The sequence below is a fragment of the Neolamprologus multifasciatus genome, chromosome 7 (assembly GCF_963576455.1).
Source record: "Neolamprologus multifasciatus chromosome 7, fNeoMul1.2, whole genome shotgun sequence".
In the NCBI taxonomy this organism is placed as follows: domain Eukaryota; kingdom Metazoa; phylum Chordata; class Actinopteri; order Cichliformes; family Cichlidae; genus Neolamprologus; species Neolamprologus multifasciatus.
Genome location: NC_140445.1, coordinates 20,559,094 through 20,583,263, shown reverse-complemented (window position 1 = coordinate 20,583,263; position 24,170 = coordinate 20,559,094). Strand labels below are relative to the sequence as shown.

General features: G+C 40.5%; 1 protein-coding gene across 13 annotated transcripts in view; it reads right to left on the bottom strand.

The window, feature by feature from the left end:
- add1 (adducin 1 (alpha)) overlaps positions 1-24,170 on the bottom strand; it is a 28,187-nt gene extending 4,017 nt beyond the window's left edge. For 2 of the 13 annotated variants that reach the window (XM_085165566.1, XM_085165569.1), the window contains exons 1-16: positions 15,052-17,302; positions 12,701-12,909; positions 12,125-12,287; positions 11,790-11,941; positions 10,902-10,982; positions 10,584-10,733; positions 10,353-10,496; positions 10,164-10,262; positions 9,675-9,848; positions 9,239-9,589; positions 6,139-6,234; positions 5,938-6,030; positions 5,559-5,576; positions 4,484-4,570; positions 3,375-3,531; positions 1,226-1,315 (exon numbers count right to left, since the gene is read on the bottom strand). In XM_085165566.1, coding sequence (XP_085021692.1) covers positions 1,226-1,315; positions 3,375-3,531; positions 4,484-4,570; positions 5,559-5,576; positions 5,938-6,030; positions 6,139-6,234; positions 9,239-9,589; positions 9,675-9,848; positions 10,164-10,262; positions 10,353-10,496; positions 10,584-10,733; positions 10,902-10,982; positions 11,790-11,941; positions 12,125-12,287; positions 12,701-12,909; positions 15,052-15,211 — 2,224 coding nt within the window. In that variant the 5' untranslated portion in view covers positions 15,212-17,302. Of the gene's footprint in view, positions 1-76; positions 401-1,225; positions 1,316-2,285; positions 2,640-3,374; positions 3,532-4,483; positions 4,571-5,558; positions 5,577-5,937; positions 6,031-6,138; positions 6,235-9,238; positions 9,590-9,674; positions 9,849-10,163; positions 10,263-10,352; positions 10,497-10,583; positions 10,734-10,901; positions 10,983-11,789; positions 11,942-12,124; positions 12,288-12,700; positions 12,910-15,051; positions 17,318-24,013 lie in introns of those variants that run through there. The other 11 variants (XM_085165564.1, XM_085165565.1, XM_085165562.1 and 8 more) reach the window with 11 other exon arrangements.

Sequence of the window (24,170 nt, the reverse complement as noted above, 5' to 3'; positions counted from 1 at the left end):
TCAGGAACATCCTCCACTTACTCCACTAGAATCAAGGATCTTGCAATTTTTTTTTGTGAATGTCATTCTTTTTTCATTCATTCATATTTTTTTCTTGGCATGAACTTGAAACACTAATTATGAGTGAGGAGCTCTGAAATAACCCATCAACCCCTGAGAAAGAGATTCAGAGGAGTCTAAACTGTCTGATCAGTCACACACCCCGACAAAAAGGGGTTAGTTTAGATCACAGAACACTGCTCTGCTACTGAAGCCATGCAAAGAGCGGGAAAGGGAAAAAAAAACAGGGTCGATGCTCACACACAGGCGTGGAGGGTGACGGGTTAATTATGAAGGTGTGGAGGAGGTGGAACAGTACATACTTACTATGGTAACAGGTACTCTTTTGAATTTCCATCTCCTGATTGTAATCGCAGCCACAAAAAAAGAAAAAAGCACAAGTAGAAACAAATGTCTATGCAGATCAAACCACAGGCATGTGTTAAATTAAAAAAGGAAAATCAAAAATGTAAAATGAAGATTAAAAAAAAAAAAAACATAAAATATTTATATATATCAGAAGATTAACAAAAATAAAGAATGGTTGGGAACCATTCTTCATAGACCCCAAGTAGATGGAGAATGGAAGTGAAGGGGGAACAGGAGATACTGTACAGAGAGACACATGTTATGCAACAACATTTCTGGTATTAGATTACACCTGCAATCAAAGCTAGATACCCGTTTACCCCTTAAGATGACTTCAACTGAGATTGCTCAATGTAAAAAATAACTTCCTGTTTTTAGAGGTCAGTTCCAGTATCGTTAGGAATGATACCACTGACATGGGTGTAATCCAATAGTAATAAAGACCAAGAGGAAGAAAATAAATAAAAGAGTCTGTCCTCTGTCCCAAAAGCTGATAATCAGGCTCTTTTTATTATCAGCATTTCCAAACTCTTTCCTGAGCTTTCGGCAGATTATCAGCCCTGAAAATATTCCTTATGAAATAAACAAAACCTCTTGGCCTGTTATTACAGAAATTAAAGCACAGCACTTATAGTAGTATTATTAAAGACCACAGCAACAACAAACTCAAGAGACAGACAAGCAGGTGGATAGGCAGGAGCCTCTGCATTCCCGCTGTAGACCCTAGAAACACCCAAACCTTCCAGCCACAGAACCAGAGAAACCCATGCTGAACCAGGTAGGAAATAAGTGAGCCAAGTATGGCAGGCTAACTTACCTTCCTCTGCTCTGATTGGGGTGCTGGGTGGTGTGGATGTGGGTTTGGGGTCTTTGGGCTCGTTCTCAGACTCTACAAGCTGCCCTGGATCTGGAAGAAAGGCGAGTAGACATTAAACACTTGAATAACCATTACCTCAGATTATAAGGTTATCAGTAGTTATCATTGTTTTGGGAGGGTTTTTTTTGCCTAAATATACAGTTAAAAGCCACATTTTTATGTCAATGAGTCATTCTGTGCCAACACCCACATAATGCAACACAAAAGGAGAGGGGAGATAACACACACACAAAAAAAAAAAAAAATAAACAAAATAAACAAAAGCTGTAAGCTTTAATCAAGAAAGCACTGCAAACCTACTGATACAGACACCACTAAATCAACCTTAAAAACATCCCCAGAACCTGATTCAAATCAAGGTTTGATGGAAATTAGTCAGATGCACAGAAGGGAGAGCCGACACCACCAGAGATGTATCCAAGACAAGTTAGCAGGAAGAGAATGACCATTGTTCTCCACACAGGTGATACTCTGATTGGATGATTGAGCTCAGATGCAGCTTCATCAAGAGTTAATTCTACAGAGCAGAAATGAATACATAAATAAAACTAAATAACATTTTTTGCATTTGAGGAGTGAGAACCCTGAAAGGAAAAAAGAAAAAAAGCCAGAAGGTTTGAATGTTAAAAATGAACTTTACTCTAAGCATCCTATCTCCTCAGCCCCTCGTCCAATCAAACTGCAGAAAGGTATCTGATCTGCCAACGCTCTGATGCCTTTCGACAAAACATGAGAGACAGGGGATTTGTGGGGAAAAAAATAATCAAGCAAAGGCTTCAGAGATTAGACTGTGGGTATGGAGGGTGCTTGCACATGGTAAAACACTTGCAGCAGACTCCAAACCCTCAGAAGAAGGAGAGAACACAGCAGGCGGGGGATTCCCAGTGTCCCAGTGCAGTGGTATGTAGTAAGATGGGCCAGAGCTGAGCAGGGGAGGTGGGAAGTGGAAGACCAGAGTTTAGGCAAGACTCCACTTTATCTGCTGTACATGGAGCCTGACCTGCCTTAGCTGCATCTACCACCGAGGGCTCCTTGCTGAGGGCTCGCAGCACAGCACAGTGGAAGTCCTTATGTGGAGAATCTGGGGCTGAAAAAACCTCGTCTGCAGTCGAAAAAACATCGTCTGCCACTGTTCCTGCAGAGTCTGCTCCGCTCTGAGATGGCTCAGCTCCGCCGACAGAAGAGGAGCCGTGCTCAGAGGCTGGTGTGGCAGCTGTAGGCTGGGCTTTCTCTAAGCTGGAGGAGTCAGCTGCAGACTGTGGAGGTGATGAGGCTCGACCCATCTGTGCCGTTTGAGGCGCCGGGCTGGGTACAGCAGAGGCTGATCCCCCCCTACTCATGGATCGACCCTGCACTGTGAATCCGTGTGAATGTGGGTGTGTGTGTGGAGAGATAACATCACAGTATGGCAAGTATGAAGTTTATTCTGTGGGATTTATTTTAATAATAAGCTGATTTTAAATGTACTTCAAGTCTTATTGTTTACATTTTTTCCCCAATCATGTTTATGAGGTCATGAAAGCGCAGATATTTTCTGTGACGTTATTTACTCTGTAAACCACAAATAGGAAAATTATTGATTTGCCCCAATTATAACAAATCTCTTGAGGAAGGTCAAGTAAGTGGGACTATAGAAGAGGGGAGCTGTGAAATGCTGTTTTTTCCCCTCCTTAAGACGCATAGTTATGCGTTGTTATCAAGTCTGATTTTATTGCTAAGAAAACAAATTTCTCAACTCTTTAACATTTTCCCCCGAGACAGGATCTCCATTTATTGTCCATTTGTTTATTTTTTTACTTTTTGATGGACATACGAGTGACGCCAGTCTAAATTTTACTGTACCTGTATAATGAAAATGACATTGCGGGTGAAATTCAAAATAATTAGCAACGGACAAAATACTAAACTCCAGCCCACAAACTGATGGGTAATGACATGGTGATTGCACCCATCTTTGATATACAGTTTATAATTGAATGTTTAGATACGAACAGGTAAAGCAAACTTCCAATACATGTTTATGATACTTTAAGACAAAACTTATAGGTGGCAACTTTTTGAAATGATTTCATGTTGCTTTGCCCTTCACCTTCACCTCCTTTCTGTTTAAGCTCCACCTCCCTGCGGTACTCCTCCAGCTCCTGGTCGGTGAGTTTGGTGAAGGGGTTGGGCCCCTGCTTGCTGACGATAACCTTGGGCTGATACTCCTTTTCGATGATTGCCTTGGATGCAGTCACCAGTTCACCCTTCAGAACACAGAGAAGGGAAAGCACAATCAGCAGATCAAAAAAATGAATAAAATCCACGTACTGTAAACTATAAATGGCATTTTATATGTAGAAATTTCTGTATTTCTGTAGTTGTTCTTTACAAACAAAATGTAGTCTGAAGTGTGAATATTAGATAAGATGCAGGCAGAAACACAATATTAGCATTATCAGCCATGAATTCATAAATATAAGGCAGAAGTAAAAGTTAGGAAGTTTCCTCATTAAAAACTGCACAAAAAAGGGAAAAACCCAAAACAAAACACATAAGAAAAGAGAAGCCTTTGGTATTCTTTTAAGACTTAATTAGCTTTGATATAGCAAAGCACTGAAGAGTCCAGTTCAAGCAGTCCAAGCCAACAGCGTAACAGAATACTTACAAAGCAAATATTCATAACCTTTGTGCACTCACAATAACCTTTTATTTCACATAAAAGCATTTCTGGGCCTTGCACACATAGCCCGCCCACCCATTGTAAGTATGTGCCATTTGCTTACACAGAGGATGGATGTGCATGAGTTAAGATAGCTGTGACATATAGGGGGTGTGGGGAATTCACAGCACAGACCACTACAATACACAACTTGAGATGAATATTACTGTAAGTCAGTTGTTTATATATCACACAATTTGTTATACATGCAGTAAAATTCACAATGTTACTGGATCTAAGCACTTTTCACTGCTCCTCTTGGGTTAAAAACAAAAGTCTGAAAAAATATCCATCGTTCAGACAGAGTCAGCAGGGTGTACTGAACATGAAGTATCCTTACCAACAACAAAATTGTCAGTTGAAGAAAACCAGTCACAACATTCAAAAACCCCTGTAATCTCTCACTAAACTATCACTCATTAGTCCCAGATATCTGCCTATCTGCTGTCTCACAGGTCGAATAATGGTGTGAAAAAAGTGATTGGAGCAGTGAGTACCTTTCTAATAGATTTAGCAGGACTATAGGAGCCCTCGGACACATCAAGGCCATCAATAGTGTCTGTACAGTCAGACAGAGGGGCGTCCTGCAATAGTAAACCCAGTGAGGGGGGGAGAGGCAAAACCCAGCTCTAACACTAGAACATTCAGATTAACACTGGTCCAGGCAGCCACGAAGGTGCGCAAATATTCACAAACCTTTCACACACACAAGCACAAAGGGGGAAAGACTGATTATATCTCATTTCAGTACAAAAGTTAAGTTGTATAGTATTGTGTTGTGTTGTTCAAATACGGGATCTCACAAAGTCAACTCTGGTGGGCATAGCTTTAAAAAAGGAGGCCCAAAGAGCATAAACTGATTTAAAATAACCCAACATTGTTGTATTCATTTACTATGAATTCATAATAATACTTCAGTTATCATTGCATTTAATGACTTTCCACCTCTGCATTCACACCATTCCATACAAACATATATTGGAAATACATGCAAAGAGAGATGGTTCTGCAAATAGTCATAGGGTTATGAAAAGGCTTGCAGTGACTGAACAAAGAGCCAGAAACATGCACTGTAAAGGCAAACTTTCCACACAAGGGGGTGCTACACAGTACAAAACAGCAGTTAATCAGCAGTTATGCACTGGTAAAGTTTTAAATTACCCCCTATAACTTTATTATCTTAATCCAAAAACGATTAAGAGCTCTGTTTTACCAGAGCTATTAACTAAGCTAAAAAACCAACGCTGGACAGGAAGGACGAGCCATGCATACAAACGGCAGAGGGAAACATTTTAGGATGTTCCCACTGCTTTGCTTTGTCCCTCACTCATGCACTTAAAAAAACAAAACAAAAACAAAACAATTATTTGACTATAACATGGAAATCATTTTAGCATTGTAAGAGACCAGCTTGCAAATGTTGTGTAAGGTAACAACCATTACTCTGCTACAAACAAAATAAATATTAAAAGCAAATTAAAACAAAGGAAAGACAATGTATGAATATGGACACAGCCTGAGCTGGCAGGTTTGGAGAGGAGAATGAGGTTGCCTCTCTCACTTACTACTCACCTGCCAGATTGACACTCTCTGTGATCAAAGAATAATTAAAGTTAAAGTCACCCCATGCTCTGGTAAACACAACGGATGACATATTTTTGTTCTTTGTAGTTATTCTGTCATAAATCTGATTTTAGTAGCAACCATGTCTTTCGTTAGAGTTCACAGTGGCCAGTACAGCTTCATGCACAATATTCACACATTGCAGCCTCTTGGTTTAGGAGGGAAACTCCTGACCTGGACAGAATGTAGAAGATTTTGTTTTAACTGAGCCAATCTCAATAGAAGACACTAACAGACACAAATCAAGCTAGTTCAACAGTGCACATTCATCTCCAGGTCAGGAGAGTTGTAGCTGTGAGGTGTTTCAGTGCTCAGTTCTCACACTGACCTGGTTAAAGGAGCGTTCGACCACAGTGCTGGCACACAGAACCTGAGACTGGGGCCCTGCTGTCTTTATGTCCTGCAGGTTCTGCTCCCGGATCTACAAACAAAAATATTCAACTCATAAAAAGGACAATAAAAGTATCCTGTTAAATATGCTCCTAGAAGGAAAAAAACACTTAAAGCAAACAGGAGAACGCTGTGATACCTTATTCCTCATTTCCAGGACTTCCTTTGGGTTGGTGTTCAGTGGGATGAACTGATTGACTGCAGCAGCCTGGCGGAGCCCATCTTCCTTTGTCCACTGTAAACACCAGATAAAGAGTTAAAACCAGCTAAAACCAGACACATGAAATGACATGACAAACCCAAGCACAAAAATATAATCAGACAATACTATGCAGGCTTCACAAAACAAGAATCATGCTCAACTGAAACTGACAAAACTGGATGAGTGTAAAGTGGTCTGAATGTGGGAAAAAAGTGAACCAATGATGATGAGGCGCCTTTTCCACTTTAAATTCAGGGGACTCCTCTACACCACAACCAACATAATCTATCCAAGGCTACTTTATCAACGTATCATATAACAGGACTTTCCCAGTAATACAGAATGTTAACTGACGCTTCATTTCCACAGAATGACTAAACATACAATAAAGCGGTAGATTTTCATACCTGACGTTACTAGATTTCATACTAGAGATGAAATGTGACCAGGAAGCTTAAATCAGTTTGGAAATGATCATTTAGGTTAGTACTTAAGTGTCAAAAAATAAGGCCTGTGGGCCAGAACTGGCCTGAAAAATTGAGCCTTGACTCCTGAGGTTAAGGTCACTTAGCAGATACACCTATGGTATGAATTTCAAAAATCCTACTTTGCCTCGTTCTCTAGTTATCACATTTATAAACTTGCGCGCTCACACCGCCCAGCGGGGCGACAACAACAGGGGTAATGATTCTGACATCCCTGTCTTAGATCAAGGAATAGTAGGTTGTTGGAAGGTAAATGTGAAATCAGAGCTGACTTTAAAGGATTTACAGCAAACACTGTGTTTAACATTATTTAGGTGAGTATAAACTCATCTGCCTTTGAGATAATAAATGACAAAATGTTTAAAAGTGCCTATACACAGATTTAAGCAGACCTAGCAGCTATAAGCTATCATTTGTATAACACGGATCTAATACGCTTTGGTCCCTCCACTGCATTGTTCCCCCCTGTATCATCCTCCTCGATGCAGTCAGACGACTCAACTTCATTTTCTTCTTTGGGATTCCAAGAAACATTTGGTTTTACTTTCACGTTGTGTTTGGGTTTGTATTTGTTTTTTTTAATAACAAGTGACGTGTTGACCGGTGAGTCACATCACGCTGCGTTCCTATGGGTTGCAGGTCACAGCAGCAGTCATCCTAAATTTCTGACTTTGTTATTTTTTGGTCACAAGACAGTCACTGTGCTCCACAGCAGCATCACTGGTTCTACAACCAACTTCTTTCATCAACAAAAAAAACCCTCATTTGTCATCATCATTGATATGCTATTTTAACTTAAAAACAAGAACTGAAAACATCACAGGATGGAGAAACAAAAAGTGGTAAAAAGGGTAAGGCATGGAGGAGAATAAGGAGCTGGGTGGGTGGTTAGTTGTGAGGGAGAAGTGAGACATGACAGGGTGGCTGGGTGGGTGACTAAGACGATGAGGCTGGCTTACGAAGCGAGAGTGGCAGTGAGGGGTGAGCTGGCATCACCAAAGTCATTTTCCAGGCTGATACACAACAACAAGGACGACAGAGATAAGAGAGAAATACACCCGAGGACACCCGCCCATGTTGGGACAAAGAAATCGAATGTCACAACACCACAGACTAAGAATATCTTACCCAGCTGAGGATCAAAGTGTTAGGTGTCTTGCTAAATAATGTGTTCCTCTTAATTTGAAGAAACAACCCATGGTTGTAACGCAAACCTGGTAATGCTCAGCATGATTGCAGGGAAAACCCATTTCCGCACCAAACTGAATGAGCAGCAGGTGAATACAGAAATCAAATCTTCAGCTTTCATGCAAAATGTTTTAATTCAACCTTTGAAAACTAGGCATGTGTAAGCATAAGCTCATGACTTCATTCCTGTGTTTGTTACAAGCTTGGCTGGTTAGCTGCCAAACTAGGAGATAGATGAGGAAGGGAATCTTGATGGAAGTAGCTGGATTGGGTTGGTTGAGTATGAGATGAACATGTAAACACGATATACTCACTGAGAAAGAGTCTCACAACACAACATTTCCTACTTTCCCAACAGGAGATAATTAATTCAAGGGTCAGGTCAAATTTCAAAAGTTTTAGTTCTTTCTTTCTTCTTTTTTTTTTGAGCCTGCCCCAAACAGATCCACTCATGCAGGCCTTGAGGTGCTCAAAGCCACTTTGGAAATAAAACTGAAATCAGAAGATTAGAGAGAATATGAATAATAGGAGGAAACGCACAAATGCACAACTGGGAACAGTTGCAAGTGTTTGAGAGAAATTTAAAAAAAAAAAAGGAGCAGGCTGCATAACTCTGTAGTGAAGTAAATCTGGAATAATCCAGTGTGTGTAAAGTATATTTAACCTGGAAAAATAAATACTCTCATCATGCCACCTTCCTTCTTTACTCTATAGTACATCTATACAGATTCCTAAAGATTTTTGGTGAATAAAGCCTCAAAACTCAATAAACTTTTTCTTTTTTTTTTACTTCATTATCTTCTCACTCTTCTTTAAGCAACAAACGTCACGATGCACAGAGAACAGTTGTGTATTAAAGGATTGTGAACAATACTGTGGTCAGGAGCAACATTGCCTGTTTGTGCCACATTCACCTGCCTACCTGCAGACTCATGCCACACCCCTGCTGCTCGCTCCTCTGGGAAAAACATCAACACCAACAATGCATTTCACTACTACACATGCAGTGGGGCATGCTGTGGGCAGCTGGCCGGGCATCATGAAGTATTAGGATACCAGAATAAGAGTAAAAATAGTCAAGACATAATCACAGCTGTGAGGTAAGCTGTGAGGTAAGTACAGAGACTGCAGTAGAAAGATGGATTACTGGGGCATTTAAGCACTAAGAAAGAAAAGCAGTAAAAAGATAGATTTCACCGACTTGCGTTTTAGCAGGCAAGCAGTTCTGTGAGAAAATGTGAAAAACTTGTAACATTCTTTTCATTTTCATTGTTCTCAGACCCTCAGGATGCCGACCACCTACCCGTTACCACCAACAAGGTAGCTGTAAAATCTATACTATGAACAATAAGGTAGGCACAGACCAAGCAGTTGGTTATACAGCTTGGCACGCAGACACCGGACGAGAGAGACTGCAGCAAGGGTTTGACGTGATCATGTGTTATGTTCGTCCACACCTTAGGCTTCGACTTGGGGCTGCTGCCGTCGGCCCCGTCCTCAGAGGGCTCATCGGGGCGGCCGCTGGCATTTAGCCAGCGGGTCTTGTCGCGCTGGCCGCGCTGGAAGCTGTGTTTCAATGGGGAGCGAGCACCTGAGTCACTGTCCTCCCCATATGAGTAACCACCGTGGGCGGAGGAGGCCATCTCCCCATCACTGTACTTTTTACCTTTGTCTCGCAAGGCTGGGCAGCGGTAAGGATAGCCCGTTCTGTAGCCCTGGATGGAGACAAAGCAAAATAAACGTGTGACTATGTATGTGTCTTGCATATAACTTAAATCATCCCTCTCCCTTTGTGCTTACCAAGTTGTCGAGCATTCTCATGAGGGCTTCAAACTCCTGCTCCCCGACTTGCCACTTGGGATGGGTTGAGGACCCGTCACCAGCTGGCTCAGGGACCTGTGGGCGTGACTTGTATTTCCCAGGGTCCAGCATCACCAGATTATCTGGCCCTCCAGCGCTGGCCAGTGTTCGTACCTACAAAATATTAAGGGTGGTATACAAACAGACCAAACCATCGAAAGATCCAGAATCCAGAAACAAAACCAAAAAAAGAAAATGAGTACACAAGCACATCAAGGGAGAGACACAGACATCCAACACAAGGACAGATGAACATGTATAAAGAGACAAAGAGACAACGGACAAAAGCATTAGTTGTGAAAAACGCATACAAACATGTATGACAACCACATGACCTAAAACATGAAACAACAAAGCCAGAATATTACGGATCGTTTGACATTAAAAAATTTCAATGTGTTACCACTACCGGGTGGTTCAGTGTCCTACCTGGATCTCACAGGCAGTGACCAGATTGTGGATGTAATAGAAAGCCTCCTCCACTGTTTCACCTACTGACACCAAGCCATGGTTCCTAAGGATCAACACCTGAAACAGACGAAATAAAAAGAAAATTCCCTTTAGAAATAAATTCTCTCCTTTTGATTTCTATTACACACACAAAGACTCTGCTGTTACCTTGCTTTTAGGGCCAAGGTTTCTCTGTATAAGAGTACTTTCTTCCTCATCCACGAGGATGCCGTAGTAGTCATGGTAGGCCACCTCACCCAGGGATAGGGCCTCAGGAGAGATGGGTAACAGTCCGCATTTCATGGCCGACACCTGCAAAAAAAATAAACAGGCTCAGACAACACCTAACCAACTATGTTTTTAAATTGTAAATTTACAGCATGCACTACTGTTGCTTACCGCTGCCCCTGCAGGTGTATGTATATGTACGATACACTTGACATCAGGACGTGCAGCATAGATGGCAGAGTGGAGAGTGAAACCGGCCTGGTTGACTCCAAGGTTGGTGCTGCCACGGTCTACCATTTCACCTTGGAGATTAATCTTCACCTAGATGGTATAGCAGATTGTGTAAGGTTGTATAACCCCGTTTTGAAAACTTAATCTCAAAAGATGTAAACTCATGCAGCTCAAGGTATTATAATATGAGGGGAAATTGCTTCATTCAATAACAAAGGGAAAACAAAGCCTCGATTAATGATCTGAAGTGCTTCTTACCAAACTGGAGGCAGTGACTTCACTGTAAAGGAGCCCAAAGGGAACAATAAGGAAGCGCTCCTGGTCTGAATTCACTCTGACCTGTAAGACAAGAAGACAGCAATGTTAGATTACTGAAGGTGGCTCAAACTGAGCAGCACTGTGAGGAAACAACACTCACAGAATCCTGAACGGAAGTAAATTTCTATGGCAGAAATTTACAAATAGCCAAAAATGGTGGAGGAGAAAAACAAAAACTGGAGTTACTGTGCAGATTAGTGTACTGTTCAGAGTATATTTTCAGTTATACATCCTGCTGACCACTAACATTAAAGCTATTTAGATAATGCTTTCAAGTAACTCCCTGTATAGGTAACAAGTTGTGAGAGTTGCTTCTAGAAGATCTTTGGGATGTCTCTCTGCTGATTATCACAGTAAAAGATGTAGGGCTTTTTACTTCTTTGCTTATTGGACACTAATGTGAACAAACATAGTATTTGTTCAGTGGTCTCTTTGGGTGTAAAGAGACCTGTTTAGGTTAGCACTCTGGATTAAGCCTTCACTGAAGCCATCGTTTTATGAAATTATGTGCAGTGGAAGTGTCAATTGCAGGAAAAATATGTTTTACACCTTATTTTGTGACACAGTCAACAAACTTTTGAAAGTCTTATTTGTTTCGACTGGTGATTGTACACACATCCCAGTTACCAATGAAATTGAAACTCTCTCCTTGATTTAAAAAGGAGCTGAAAAATAACCACCCAGAATCATCCCAGGATCATTGTACAGTTACAAGACTTGCTTCTAAAATGCATCAATGCATCAGACTCAGACTGCATGGGCATACTAAAAGCTTAGTGTCAAAATATCAACCTGACATTTTATTACGGAATGAATGAATGAACGTACTGTGAGGTGGTTGTAGATGAGCTCAGACCAGCCAAACAAGTCAGCCAGCCGATAAAAGGCAGCCAACTTGCAGCGCAGCAGCTTCTCGCCCTTGTCGTAGGAGATGGAGTCAGAGCCACGCAGATCATTGACTGGAGTCACCATTCCCAAACCTGTGAAGAAAGAAAGAAAAGGCAATCTCATATACAACAATTAGATGGGTTCTGCCACTGAAATCTGACTAGAGTCTTTGTGCTGAAATCAACTCTGGCATGCTCTGCATTACTCATTCTGAGCACAGACACAGCAGGGCTGAGGTCAAGAAGTCACACACAGCCATTCTCTTCTCTGCTTACTCATATTGAGTGCCGCCATGCCTCCTTGTGGTGCTGCAGGGTACATGGAAGGCATACTGGTGGTCATGAAATCTGCGATCTGCTGCAGAGCCAATAGGCTTGTGGGCGTCTTTCCCTTCTTCAGCTGATCCTGGATCATCGTCTCTAGCTCCTCGCAAAAGGCCTGGAGGGCCGTTGACACAGACACGACAAACAAACAACAACAAGCCACAAAACAAACAAATGATCAATTTTGAATTTTAAAGGGTGGTAAGAGTAACTTTCAAAAACAGGGCAAATCCTAAAGGCAGAAATAACCACGGATCTACACAGATCTAATATTAATTCAAAAATGCATAAAACTGAGCCTGTATGAAAGGGCAACTTCTTCAGCTTCTCTCTGCACAGTAAAAACTTACACATCAGTCCTTTTCATGCATATAATCCACCTCTGAACAATTTTTTTCACTGTCCTGGGCATTCTGCTGACGAATCAACGAATCAAGAGATTTCTGAACATATGAACCATGACCTGACTCTGATCCATGAAAACCAAACAACATGAACAAGCAGAATTAATGAGTACGTCCTACTGACGGGGCTCTGTAGGATCATGGAGACTCTTTTCCTCTGCTCCATCATGTTGAAGTCCTGTCGCAGGTCCGGTGCCATGTTCCTCTCCCTCTGGTACTCTGGACTGCTCTCATCTACCCGGTCAAAATATCGCTCCTTGTGGGGGGCTGTGGTGGGAGGGGGGGCTGTCACCACCCCGGCACCTGACTCGCCGTTCATCCTGGGCTGGCCTCCTGTAACAGTGTCAGAGACTACTGTTAAACATCTAATAGAGTAAAACAAATAGTAACATTGTACATTTCTTAAGTGGGTTTGTGTGGTAGGCTTAATGTAGATCTTACTGTCATAATGTAGTCTGTAAAATGAGAAAGAAATTGTTCAATTAAACACTAATTCAAAAACTGCTAAACATATAATTTGAAAGCAATTCATGTTTTAACTGGTTATCCTTTTACTAGAATATAAATCAAAATTTGTACTTTCTGTGTTTTTTGATGGCACACCTATGTACTGTCTGACATACAGTATATAGATTTCCATCATAACAGTCAACACCATCTGTATTTGAAGCTTGGTTACAAAGTGCTTTAACTTAAGGAAGTTTCCTGTTGTAAAAGAGGAAATGAGAATCACCCATCATTAAACCAGAAAGCCAATCATGCAAACCATACCGCCCTTACATCCTGCCTTGGTCATGTGACCACTCTTCCCATAGAGGTTATCATTGATTTCCACAATGTGTTTCCTGAAATCACAACAGCACTCCACTGTCAACTCTGGCCAAAGGAAATAAAAGAAAAACTGAAAATACAGCCAGCTGTATCTTGTTATTTCATGATCTTTGTGATAGATATTTACTTTTTTTTATTGATTTGAGTCTTCATTTAGATAGGACAGTGATGCAAAGTCAAAAGCTGGGAGAACAAACAAGGGGAAGATGAGCAGTAAGTGACCTTGAGGCGGACTCAAAATCAGGCCTCTGCTATAGCCTTACAGTGTATGGGTTTCCCTGCTCAGTCGTGTGAGCTATAACAGTGCATGTTCTGTTATGTTGTGTTGTTGACATGACTTATAGCATATAGCCCGCTAATTCTAACAGTTACTTCTTACGGCTTTGCATATTACCTAAAGCAGCTGCTATAAAACAATAAACTGACAACAACAATAGTGAGGGATCTGCAGACATGAAGCCAGATTTATAGTAGATCCAAGTTGATCCTACTGGCTGAGGGCTTGTAAGGATAAATAGTTCGCAGCTGTCTGTCACTGGACAAAGTACTCAAGTGCTGACTCTGAAGGGCACAGACAAACTCATGAGGAAGAGAGAGAGAGAGAGAGAGAGAGAGAGAGAGAGAGAGAGTGAGAGTGTGTGTGTGTGTGTGTGTGTGTGTGTGTGTGTGTGTGTGTCAGCCCATTAGTTCAAATCAATACAAATGTTGAGCCAAAAGTGCCATGACAACAGCATACTGAACTCAAAGCATCCAGCATCACAGAGGGAGCTGACGGACCCTCTTTTTTCTCTTCCTGTCTGCTTTTATTCGTGTTCTGAGATTTTCCACATCAATAACACCAATATTTCCACAGATTTGAGGTCACGAATTTAAATCAGGACTTGGTTTCCCGTTTTGCAAATTCTACACCAACAATACTTTGTCCAATTTTTTTACTTAATAAACTTAATCTGTGCAACAGATAGGCAGGTTGTAATACCTTCATGTGTGGTATAGTCAGACCAACAATATAATAATTAAAGACCACTGACAGAGACCAAAGATAAGTCCTAAACATGCACCGTCTCTTTATTAAAGTGTCTTTATTAAGTATGATAACAGGTGTGTATCATATCAAAGTAATTATTGTAAATCTAATATTTAAAATCTAATAACAGTAAACATGTCACTTAAACACAGTAAAGCACATCACAAAAGTCTGAGACCCATTAAAGATAGCAGTTACATTTAGCAGCACTAGTTTGGCTGGTCAATTGATTTACCACCTAATGCTTATGGGATGTCCAACTTTAGTGCCATTTGCTTGTCCCCTATGCATTTCAATTAAATAAGGCTTTCGGCAGACCTCTCACTCCAGCAGTGCCGGGATACAAAGTAACTGTTGCTTTTACTGCTTGGTTCCATCTTTTAATTGCACTTTTATACATTTGCTTTTATTTAGCATTATGTTAAAAAAAAAAGACCCTTATTTTAAGATAAATGTGTTTAAATTCAATTTACCAATTACATTCAAACTAAACATGCATTTCCTACATTTTGTGCATTCTATCAAAAAAGTTAGTGTATAGAATTGTCATCATTTTTAGTATTACTCATTGAGCAAAATGATGAAAATGTAAATACTTGAAACAAAATAATCCTTACGTCTTCCACGTGTAAGGAAACTCCAGACTCTGTCCAAAGAGGAGACAGCTGAGGTTGACATGGCTATCTTTGCAATGGCATTCGTCCCCGATTTCCTAAAATCAAGCACTTTTATGTTCTTCACCTTTTGTTTTCCTATCTGTTGCTTTCCTTTTGTCATAAAAAACAACTTAAAGTGCAATTAAGAAATAAGAGAATGAGAAAAGACAGCGAGGCTGCATACTCTTTGAAACCATTCAGGAAAAAAACCTCAGTTTTGATTCAGTCGTGTAACTAGGGCGTGAGTTATTGACAGAGGAATACAGAGCACTGAGATCTGGTGCCAGACACTCATTAGGGAGAGAGATCCTCTGTCCCTGGCCTATATATGATGCAAGGGAATCTCCAAATAGTAATTTTTTCCATGTTGTTGGTCAATCTCTATCAACAAAATATACTTTCTTTTTTAAATATACAGCATAAAATGTTACATATTTAATAAAATTTGTCAGCAGCACTGCTTTGATTGTGTACTTTTGCACATATATTTAAGCCATCTGTCACAAATCATGGAAGATCTCTACCTGATGAATCATTATGAATGAAGTCACTGAAATATATGCCAATCACATAGAGCCTCAATAGGACTAGAAAAACAACTTTTACAGGTCACAGTACAAAGCTTTCTGCTCTTCAGCCATTCAGGAAACAGATCAGAGGAATTAATGTGTCATGTGAAGCTGTTGGTGTTAATGACTGATCCTCAGTACATGAAGGGGCAAATCAATCATTTTAAAAACTGAAGCAGTGGCAGCTTTTGTCACGCTGCTTAAAAATATGAAAACAAAATCTACTATATTTAGTTTGATGGAGAGCTGCGCAATTAATCACATTTTAATATCCATCCCAATTTTCGCTTCCGATAATTAAATTAAGGTTTTGAAGTCATCAAGTAACAGCAAATCAAGCACTTCCTAAATCAGCGCCAAGTTAATGCCTCCATGAGCCGATCACAGCTGTTCCCAGCATGGTGCAAGTTTCCTGGACTAGTATGGATAAGTAATACTACAGATAGACAGATAACCAAAGTCAAAGGTGAACATCACCATCCATTGTTAGGAAAGTAATTTTAGTGATGTTAACCAGGAGGAAATCATAGAGTGCTGAAGAGCTATTGTTGCACTGCAAAGCAACACGAATTAAAGACTTTATATTTTGCCTCTAGGAGAGGCACGTAGGTCAAGTGGACCTCATTGTCTGCAAAAATGTTTTAATTACCAGGATTGTAATTACCAGCGACGACGTCCCGGGGCTAGCGATGTTTTCAGTCAGGCTACCAAAATCTAACTCAGCCTTGCCCGTCAGGCTATCATAGGAAGGAAAATATATGTCTATGCTTTTGCATTCTTTCGCCAATGTAGCTGAGTAATTATGTCATTGGCATCGATGAGCCACTATCAATATGTGACATATTGAAATCGCGTTTGAATTTGCGCTTGCTTTTTGCTTTCACTTTCATTTTGCGATCGCGCGAACTGTGTATGGAGAGCGACAGCACTGATTGGTGAGTGACGATTAATTGCGCACCAATTCCTCTGACATCGTCTTATCACTCATTAGCTTACTATTCAAACGCGACAAGTGAATCTCTCGCAGCAAGCTTAAACATGTGAGAGGTTGAGTGCGCAAAGAATCGCCGACCGTTATGTAAGTACGTGTGTAAAAGCAGCAGGATTTACGCTGGTATTTTAGTTCTGCTGAGCCAAATAAGACAGGTCAGGGTGAAGAAGGGGCAGCCAAAGAAAAGCTTACCACAAAACGGAAAGGTTATGACAAATCAGACTATGAGGCAAAAAGAAAGCGCAGCTTTGTGGTTTCATGGACATTTCATTTGATTTCTGAGTCGACAAGCGCCTTTGTTACTGGGACCAGTAATTTTAAGAAAGACCCCATCAGAACCCATGAGAAATGCAAGAAATGCATTATTGCCCAGTCTGCAGTATCTTTCCTAGAACAAACAGCAATTGCAAAAAACATACTAAAAATAAACCAAGCACAACAAGAACTCCTGAAAAAGCTGTTTAGAATAGCGTGCTATATTGCAAAGAGTGAACTACCATTGGCAAATTTTAGCAGTCTTTGCAAACTTCAAAAAGCAAATGGCCTAGATCTTGGTCCACTTGCCTCTTACCCGTGACTTCAGTGGAAATTTCAGATTCAGGATCTGACACAGACTGATTCATGTTCTACACGGTTCTTACAAGTTCATAGAAATTTCTGTTCAATTTGAACCAAGTATTTGAGTTGATGGTTGTAATTTTTATACAGTTGTTGTGATTAATTTTTGTTTTCATTACAATATTATACTTTAATGTATAATATTGTAACGGAAACAAAACATAAAAAAAAAAAATTGCTTTCTTTTTTTTATTCGGGCTACTTAAATTTATTTTGGGCTACCAAAAACTGAAGAATGCCTGCCCGAAGGGCTACCAGAGATTTGGAAATTTTGCGAGCCTTATCACGAGTAAAATCCTACCCATGCTGAGCAAACAGTAACATTTGGAGGCAGCTCTGATGATCTAGCAAAGCTGTGGTTTGAAGGTGGGCAGATATTGCTGAACTTTCAAAAACCATCACAATCGCCTCTGCTGAAGTTGCAGCACCACACCAGCTGCCCTGATGCCCATGTGCCAAATTAATTAAATCAGGCTAAGAAAGAAAATTTGTATCACTTAGCGTCCAAGACAGTCGTTACATGCTGTTGCAAGGAGGTGACCTCTTCTAGAGTAAGCTATTCATACATCATAAACTTTTTAAAATCACTGTACAATCATTTCACTTCATTCATAATAGCTACAGGCAGAGTTGAGACTAACACATACCAAAGCTATCTGACAACACTGCAGTGTCTGCAGTTCTTCAAAGACTGACCCGTGTCAGAGTGGGTTACCAGAAAAAGGTCTCAATGCTTCCAGACAGTTAGTCACATCTTTTTCACTTTGATTTAATTTGCTGAAAAGCCACGTTACATTTCCTGTTGTTTGTTGCATGCTGGTGTTAACTGTTAATGAGGCAAAGAAATTGTACCCACAGTCAAGAAATGCAGAAAAATCAACACCACAATACAGAAATATACCTTTTCATGCTGAGTGTAAAACACACCAATTTAGATCCATCTGAGAAGTGGAGAGTTTGCCAGCATTTTCACAATCTGAAACCGTGTGAATTGTAAGACCACAAAATGTTTATATGACATTTCACAGAATATGCATAAATAAACCGCGTTTGATGAAACTGGACTTTTGTGACTTACTTTAGTTAGGGGGGGAAAAAAGTACCTACGGATATTATTGACACTAATGGCCCACAGCATTTTATTGCAAGTCAGCAACATATCAGCATTATCCATTTGAGCTTAATGCCCTAAAATCAATATCACAATTGAAACTGTTTATAAAAGCTTTAACTGTGCATCTTTTTCAGTCCATTAGCACTCAGTGGCAATGAAGAAATTTGTGCTTGTGTTGAAGTTTCTAATCAGACAAGTACTGATATGTTTTTTGATTAAAAAAATGTTTTGGAGATACTAATAATTAATAAGGTTCTTTGAGGCAAAGTTAATATAGTAAAACCATGAAAACAAGGACTGATTGGAATGCTAAATCTTGTTCACATTGAGCCAACTCTGCGCACTAAAGCACTGCAGGAACACTGTAATAGGATCCTTTCATTTAAAGCTGCCATCACCCTAGAATCCAAACCTGCAATGCACAATGCTAAAAGTTCTGCTTAGTGCTGCAAATTCAGGTGGAACCATGTATCTCTTAAATTATATTCAAACCACATAGAGGCAGATGAGAGAAGGAGAGCTGTGAGAGAAAGAAGACAAAGGGTACACAATAATCTGCTAGCTTTCAAATCCACCACCATACCTGCGTAAACACAGCACAGAAAGGTCAAAAGGAACATTTAATTTTATGCATTAACAAAACCCTCAAACAGCACTGAATAAGGTCACTTTCACTGCTATCTCAAAAGCATTTGATACATAATTTCTTACTCCACTCAGCCTCACTTCAAACATCAACAGAGTCCCTCCAGCTGTTAAAATTCCAGCAGGAGCATCTTCAGTGCAACTCTTTTCTGGTGTTTACAAGTGACAAATGATCAGATCTCAAAAGTGTTTATTTCTTGTGGACAGAGTAAGCAAAACATCATCAGACACAGGAAGTTTGCCATTTCACCAGGCCTTTTCCTCTTTTCTCCTAAGAAATGTAGGTGCATGTGTTCAGCTGGCCTCAGCTCCTGTTAGGAGTACAGTTGCCTTGGAAACCAAACACATCACCATGGAAACACAGGACAGCCTATAAAGATTGCTGTTATGTAAGAACAGCTGTGGGCCAACATCACACTCCAAGGCAGTCAGTGTCAGAAAGCACACCTTTGAATTAATGTGCCACTCACTGGAAAATCCGTATTGGAAAGTGCTCTGTAGTTGCTGAATAGAGCTCAGGGTGTGTTTGAAGACTACCCTGCAAATGCCGGGGACTTTATAGCTACCTTTACTATCATCACTTCATCTCAGCAGTGTGTTCTCCGTCTTAACTAAAAATAAGGGACACAGAGGTTTGTGGAAAAATGTATTAGCTGCTACAAGACTAGCTGTGGGGTGGAGATGTGAATAATGATCTTTTGATACTGCATACTGGAGAGACAACAACCATGTTAACCCCAGCCTGCAGCAAAGGCAATCAGAAACAGAACTGAAGACTGAGAAACTCTGCTCTGAGGCAAGCTCTAGCTGATGAACAGTGTCAGACTCCCTTATCGCCAACTGCAGTAATGGCAAAATCCCCTTGTTTGAGGTCTCTCTTTTAGCAGGGTGCTAAAGCTGATAAAAGAGCACATTTGGTTTCACACTGACTGAGGAAAGTGTGATTTTTTTTAAACAGCATTTGATTCAATATACGGCAAACAAACAAACCTTAGAAAAACCCTGCAAATTACTTAATAAAAATAAGCACAAAATTTTAGATAAATAAGGTAGGGATCAGGGCAATATATTTACCGAACTAACGGCACACCTGACAAATTAATGTCCTATAAAATCCTATCCTGCCAAAAATACAGACTGAAAGTGACAGTCTGTCCACAGTTTTAAAGTATCACAACAAAATACTCCAGATCCTAGTCACGACCTTCTATTACAATATATATTTTTACCCTTAAACAGGAAAATGAACAATAAGCTGTTGTACTAAACAAATAACCACATTCTCTCTTGGTGACTGATGTTTTGAACTCTTTTGACAACACCCGATACAGATGTTTCCATACTCCAGAGACTGATGAGACAATGATGGGCAGAAAAACAAAAACACAGACGAGGTGGCGCGTGAAGACCAGCCCCGGGCTTTCTCATCTCTGTGCGCCCGGCTCTTAATAAACTCCCAACCACTCAGTGTGTTCGTGCACACTTCAGTGTTATCATAATTTACTTTTGAGAGACTGACGCTTGCACTAAAACCATCTTTTCCGCATGACTAAGCTAAGACTAAAAGATCTATTTTGTTGTGTCCAAAAATATGCCAATCAAATGAGAGACTGAAAAGATTTGTAAGGGGCGGGGAAAAGAAAAACAAACAAACATAAAAAGTAGTGATGGTCTTTCTGTTTCTATCTGTTTTCAGCCATTTGACAGATGCTCTCAGACAATAACTCCTTATATCTCCTTATAAGCTGGATGCCTATCATCACTGGGAACAAAGAATCCAATAGTAACTCTTGTATTTCTGCGTGTGTGAAAGCGTCATCTCTAGCTCCTATTACCAGAAAGAATGCATTAGGTGTCATTCCAGCTCTGCCCAGTGCATGTTGTCTTGTCTTGTTTTGTGCACTCCACTGAAAATTAAAGAAGCTGTATCAACAAAGCAATCTACCAGCACATTTAGAGACTATTTCATTCTCATTAAATTAAACAAGCTAACATGTTAAAATCAAGAGGCAGCAAATCAAATACATAATGCTGCTCTCATTAGCCATGTTTACACGTGCAAAATGTAAATCTAATTAAAACCTGTATTATAACGTCATTGTTTACATAGAAACTAAACAAAGTGATCCGACCATTACCTGCATTTACACACATCCAAGCATTTGACAAGTGCAGAATAGTCTAACTTTCTGGAAAACGGTAGAAGCAGTTGTCTTTTCCAATGTAAACAAACGCCGCGTGTCACAGATTTCAGCTTCTCCCCTCTCTAACATTTGTGAAGTTTGTGTTATTTTTCCTTTTTGAACAGACCTTCAACTTGTTTTTGTTGTGTTGATGTAACAGACATGTAGAGCAAGAATAATTTCACCCTGAACACCTGATCAAACCGATTAACGATTGGAAATTTTAATCACCTTAAAGGAGCATGATCACATAACAATCTTCAAATTGGCATGTTTACACTTCTTTTTAATGCAGACAGGCTTTTAATGAGGTTACTTGTGCCCATGTAAACAAGGCTATTGACATTAATTTACATTAATACTATTTTTTTTCCTTGATCAGAAATAATGTCAAAAAAGAGGAGGGGCATTTAAACAAGTAATTCCTTTTTTCCATTTCATATTCAAACATAGGACTTAAGAGTCAAAGCTAAGTGAAATCTTGAAACCTTGTTTTTCAAAACGAGACAACTTTTTTGGTCCATTTTTTGGGGCTTTTTAAAAAACTTTGCATTTCTTGATCATGCGGTTGAAGCGACTCGCAGGAAATGTGAGAGGGGGGGAAAAACAAAAACAAACAAACAAAAAAATCCAACAACACAGGATCGACATGCAGCAAGGAGTCTGCTTAGACCCCAGGGTACTCCAAGCACAGCTTGGCCAACGTCGACCCCTTAAGCATCAAGCATTTTTTAATTTATATTTTTTTGTTAAAATGCACACACTACAAACAAGGCGGGAGTTACACTGTGTTGCAAAAACAGATTAACTGCAGCCGAAACTTATATTTAAATTAAACTGAAATTTCTTTGCTGGCATCTAAGACATTATAATTTGTTGCTCTCTCACTGGTATAGGCTGTAAAAGTGGGCACTAAACTCTCCCTCTTTCATGTGTGCAGTGATGCATCCCAGCCAACACGGCTCCGACGTTCCATCTGTGCCTCACAGGGAGTGTTTCAGCAGGCTGGTAGTGCTATATTTACTGTGTGCTACATTAACTGCATCACCCTCAATGGGTCGATGAGTATGGAAACGATATCTTTTGTAACTGCCATGACAAGGTGAGACACTTTTTAACCCTACTGTGAAAATGCAGTTCAAGATTCATCTGCCTGTCGTATGTCACATGGGACAGGGTGGTGGAAGACCATTCTCTGAAACAACACACTCCTCCCTGTGCAGCTTCCCTAGCATTACACTAAGGCCCATGCTATTCTGTGTGCATGTATCTGCTAGCTAAATATGCAACCTAAACACAGCTGCATCAAATTGACATGATCTTTGGTGACCTCTATGGTGCAAATGAAAGTTCACCAATGACCATTTTCACATCTGCCACTACCACCTGAGATGCTGCTATAACTGATCACATATGGAGAGGAAGGAAGGAAAAAGTGAAACGGCGAGAAGGGAGCTAAAATGAGGAACACATTTTCAGCTGCACTGAAGTCAAGCGTGTAGGCGTGGGGAGTGGGAGTTAAACACAGAGCTCTGCATCTACAGTAAGTGTGTATGTGAAGTAGTTCAGTGTGTATCGAGGGTGGCAGCAGACTGACAAAGCTAAACACCATCCTCTGGGAGTTTCGCTCATTCTGGCAGAGTTACCAAATCCAGGGAGTTACCGTGCCTCATCACATACACTCACAGACAATTTATCTTGGCAGTTTGGCTCTGATAATCCTCATACAGTACAAAGTGGGGGAAGGGACTTCCCAGCAGACTTTATAAACAAGCCAGACACAGCCACAGCTTAGGGGCTCTGTTCGAAAGCATGGGCCTCAAAACAATGAGCAACTGTATTGAGATTGATCATCTTTCAATCATCCTTATTCAAGGTGAACATTTAAGGCTACAAGTAGATATTTTCTATCATTGTTTTTAGTGCACAAATATGACAGAAACCTTTTTGTGAGCAACACCACGTTATCAAAAGGTGATCAATTTACAGTTTTATAAGCCACACTAATAAATGAAATTTATCCCTTAAGGATAGATTTAAAACAACAACAAAAAAAAAAAAAATCTATGTGGTGTGGTACCCACTCCAGATGCCATGAACATCAAGCCATAACACTTTTAGGCTTTCAGCTAGCCCTCATTTCTGTACTATACATTTCAAGCTTTCCATTTGACGGAATGCATTATTCCACGCCTTTCTCTTGCTCTCTTTTGAAAACCCTGTTTATTATTTAAAAGTGTGTGCGAGCCCATATTATCATGCAGGACATAAAGCTGTCTGACCTAGCACAGGAAACTGCTCCATCACCAGCACACACACAGCTGGAAAGAACCCAAATTTCTCCCCCACTCTTTGGAAACACACCCAGACTACAGTAAGACCTGCACGGCGAGAAGCCTCTGTCCGACTAAACCTATCGACCCGAACAGCTCGAGGGGTCCAAATTACAACGCAACAGTAACTGTGCGCCAATAAATAATAAAATAAAAATACCACCTCCACCATCACAGGCCTGCTAGGAAATAATGCTAACGATACTTAGTGTAAAACATTCTGAATACCAAAGTGTGGGGTCCAGGGGAGCAGCTGAGCCCATGTGAATTGTTTATTAAAGGACAGTGAAAGGCAGAAACAGTCGTTTAACAGTGTACAGCAGCGTCTGTGCAGACTCCCCCGCTCAATGGCAACATGCTAGCAAAACAGAGCCGAGCCTCACTGAACACACAGCGAGAAAGACACCGATATGAAGAAGCCGCTACACCGTCGCTGAAATGCAAACCACGTTGATTATATCAGCGCTTACCCTCTCTTTGATGAAATGGTGATATTTAAACAGAACACGGTGAAAGCAGGACGGTTTTCGCTATTTTTCCTCACGGCGGGGTTTATCTCTCTGCGCTTGTCGTCCCCGCGTCGTCGCTCCGCCCAGCCGCCATCATCCTCACTTGGGTGCGGCAAAC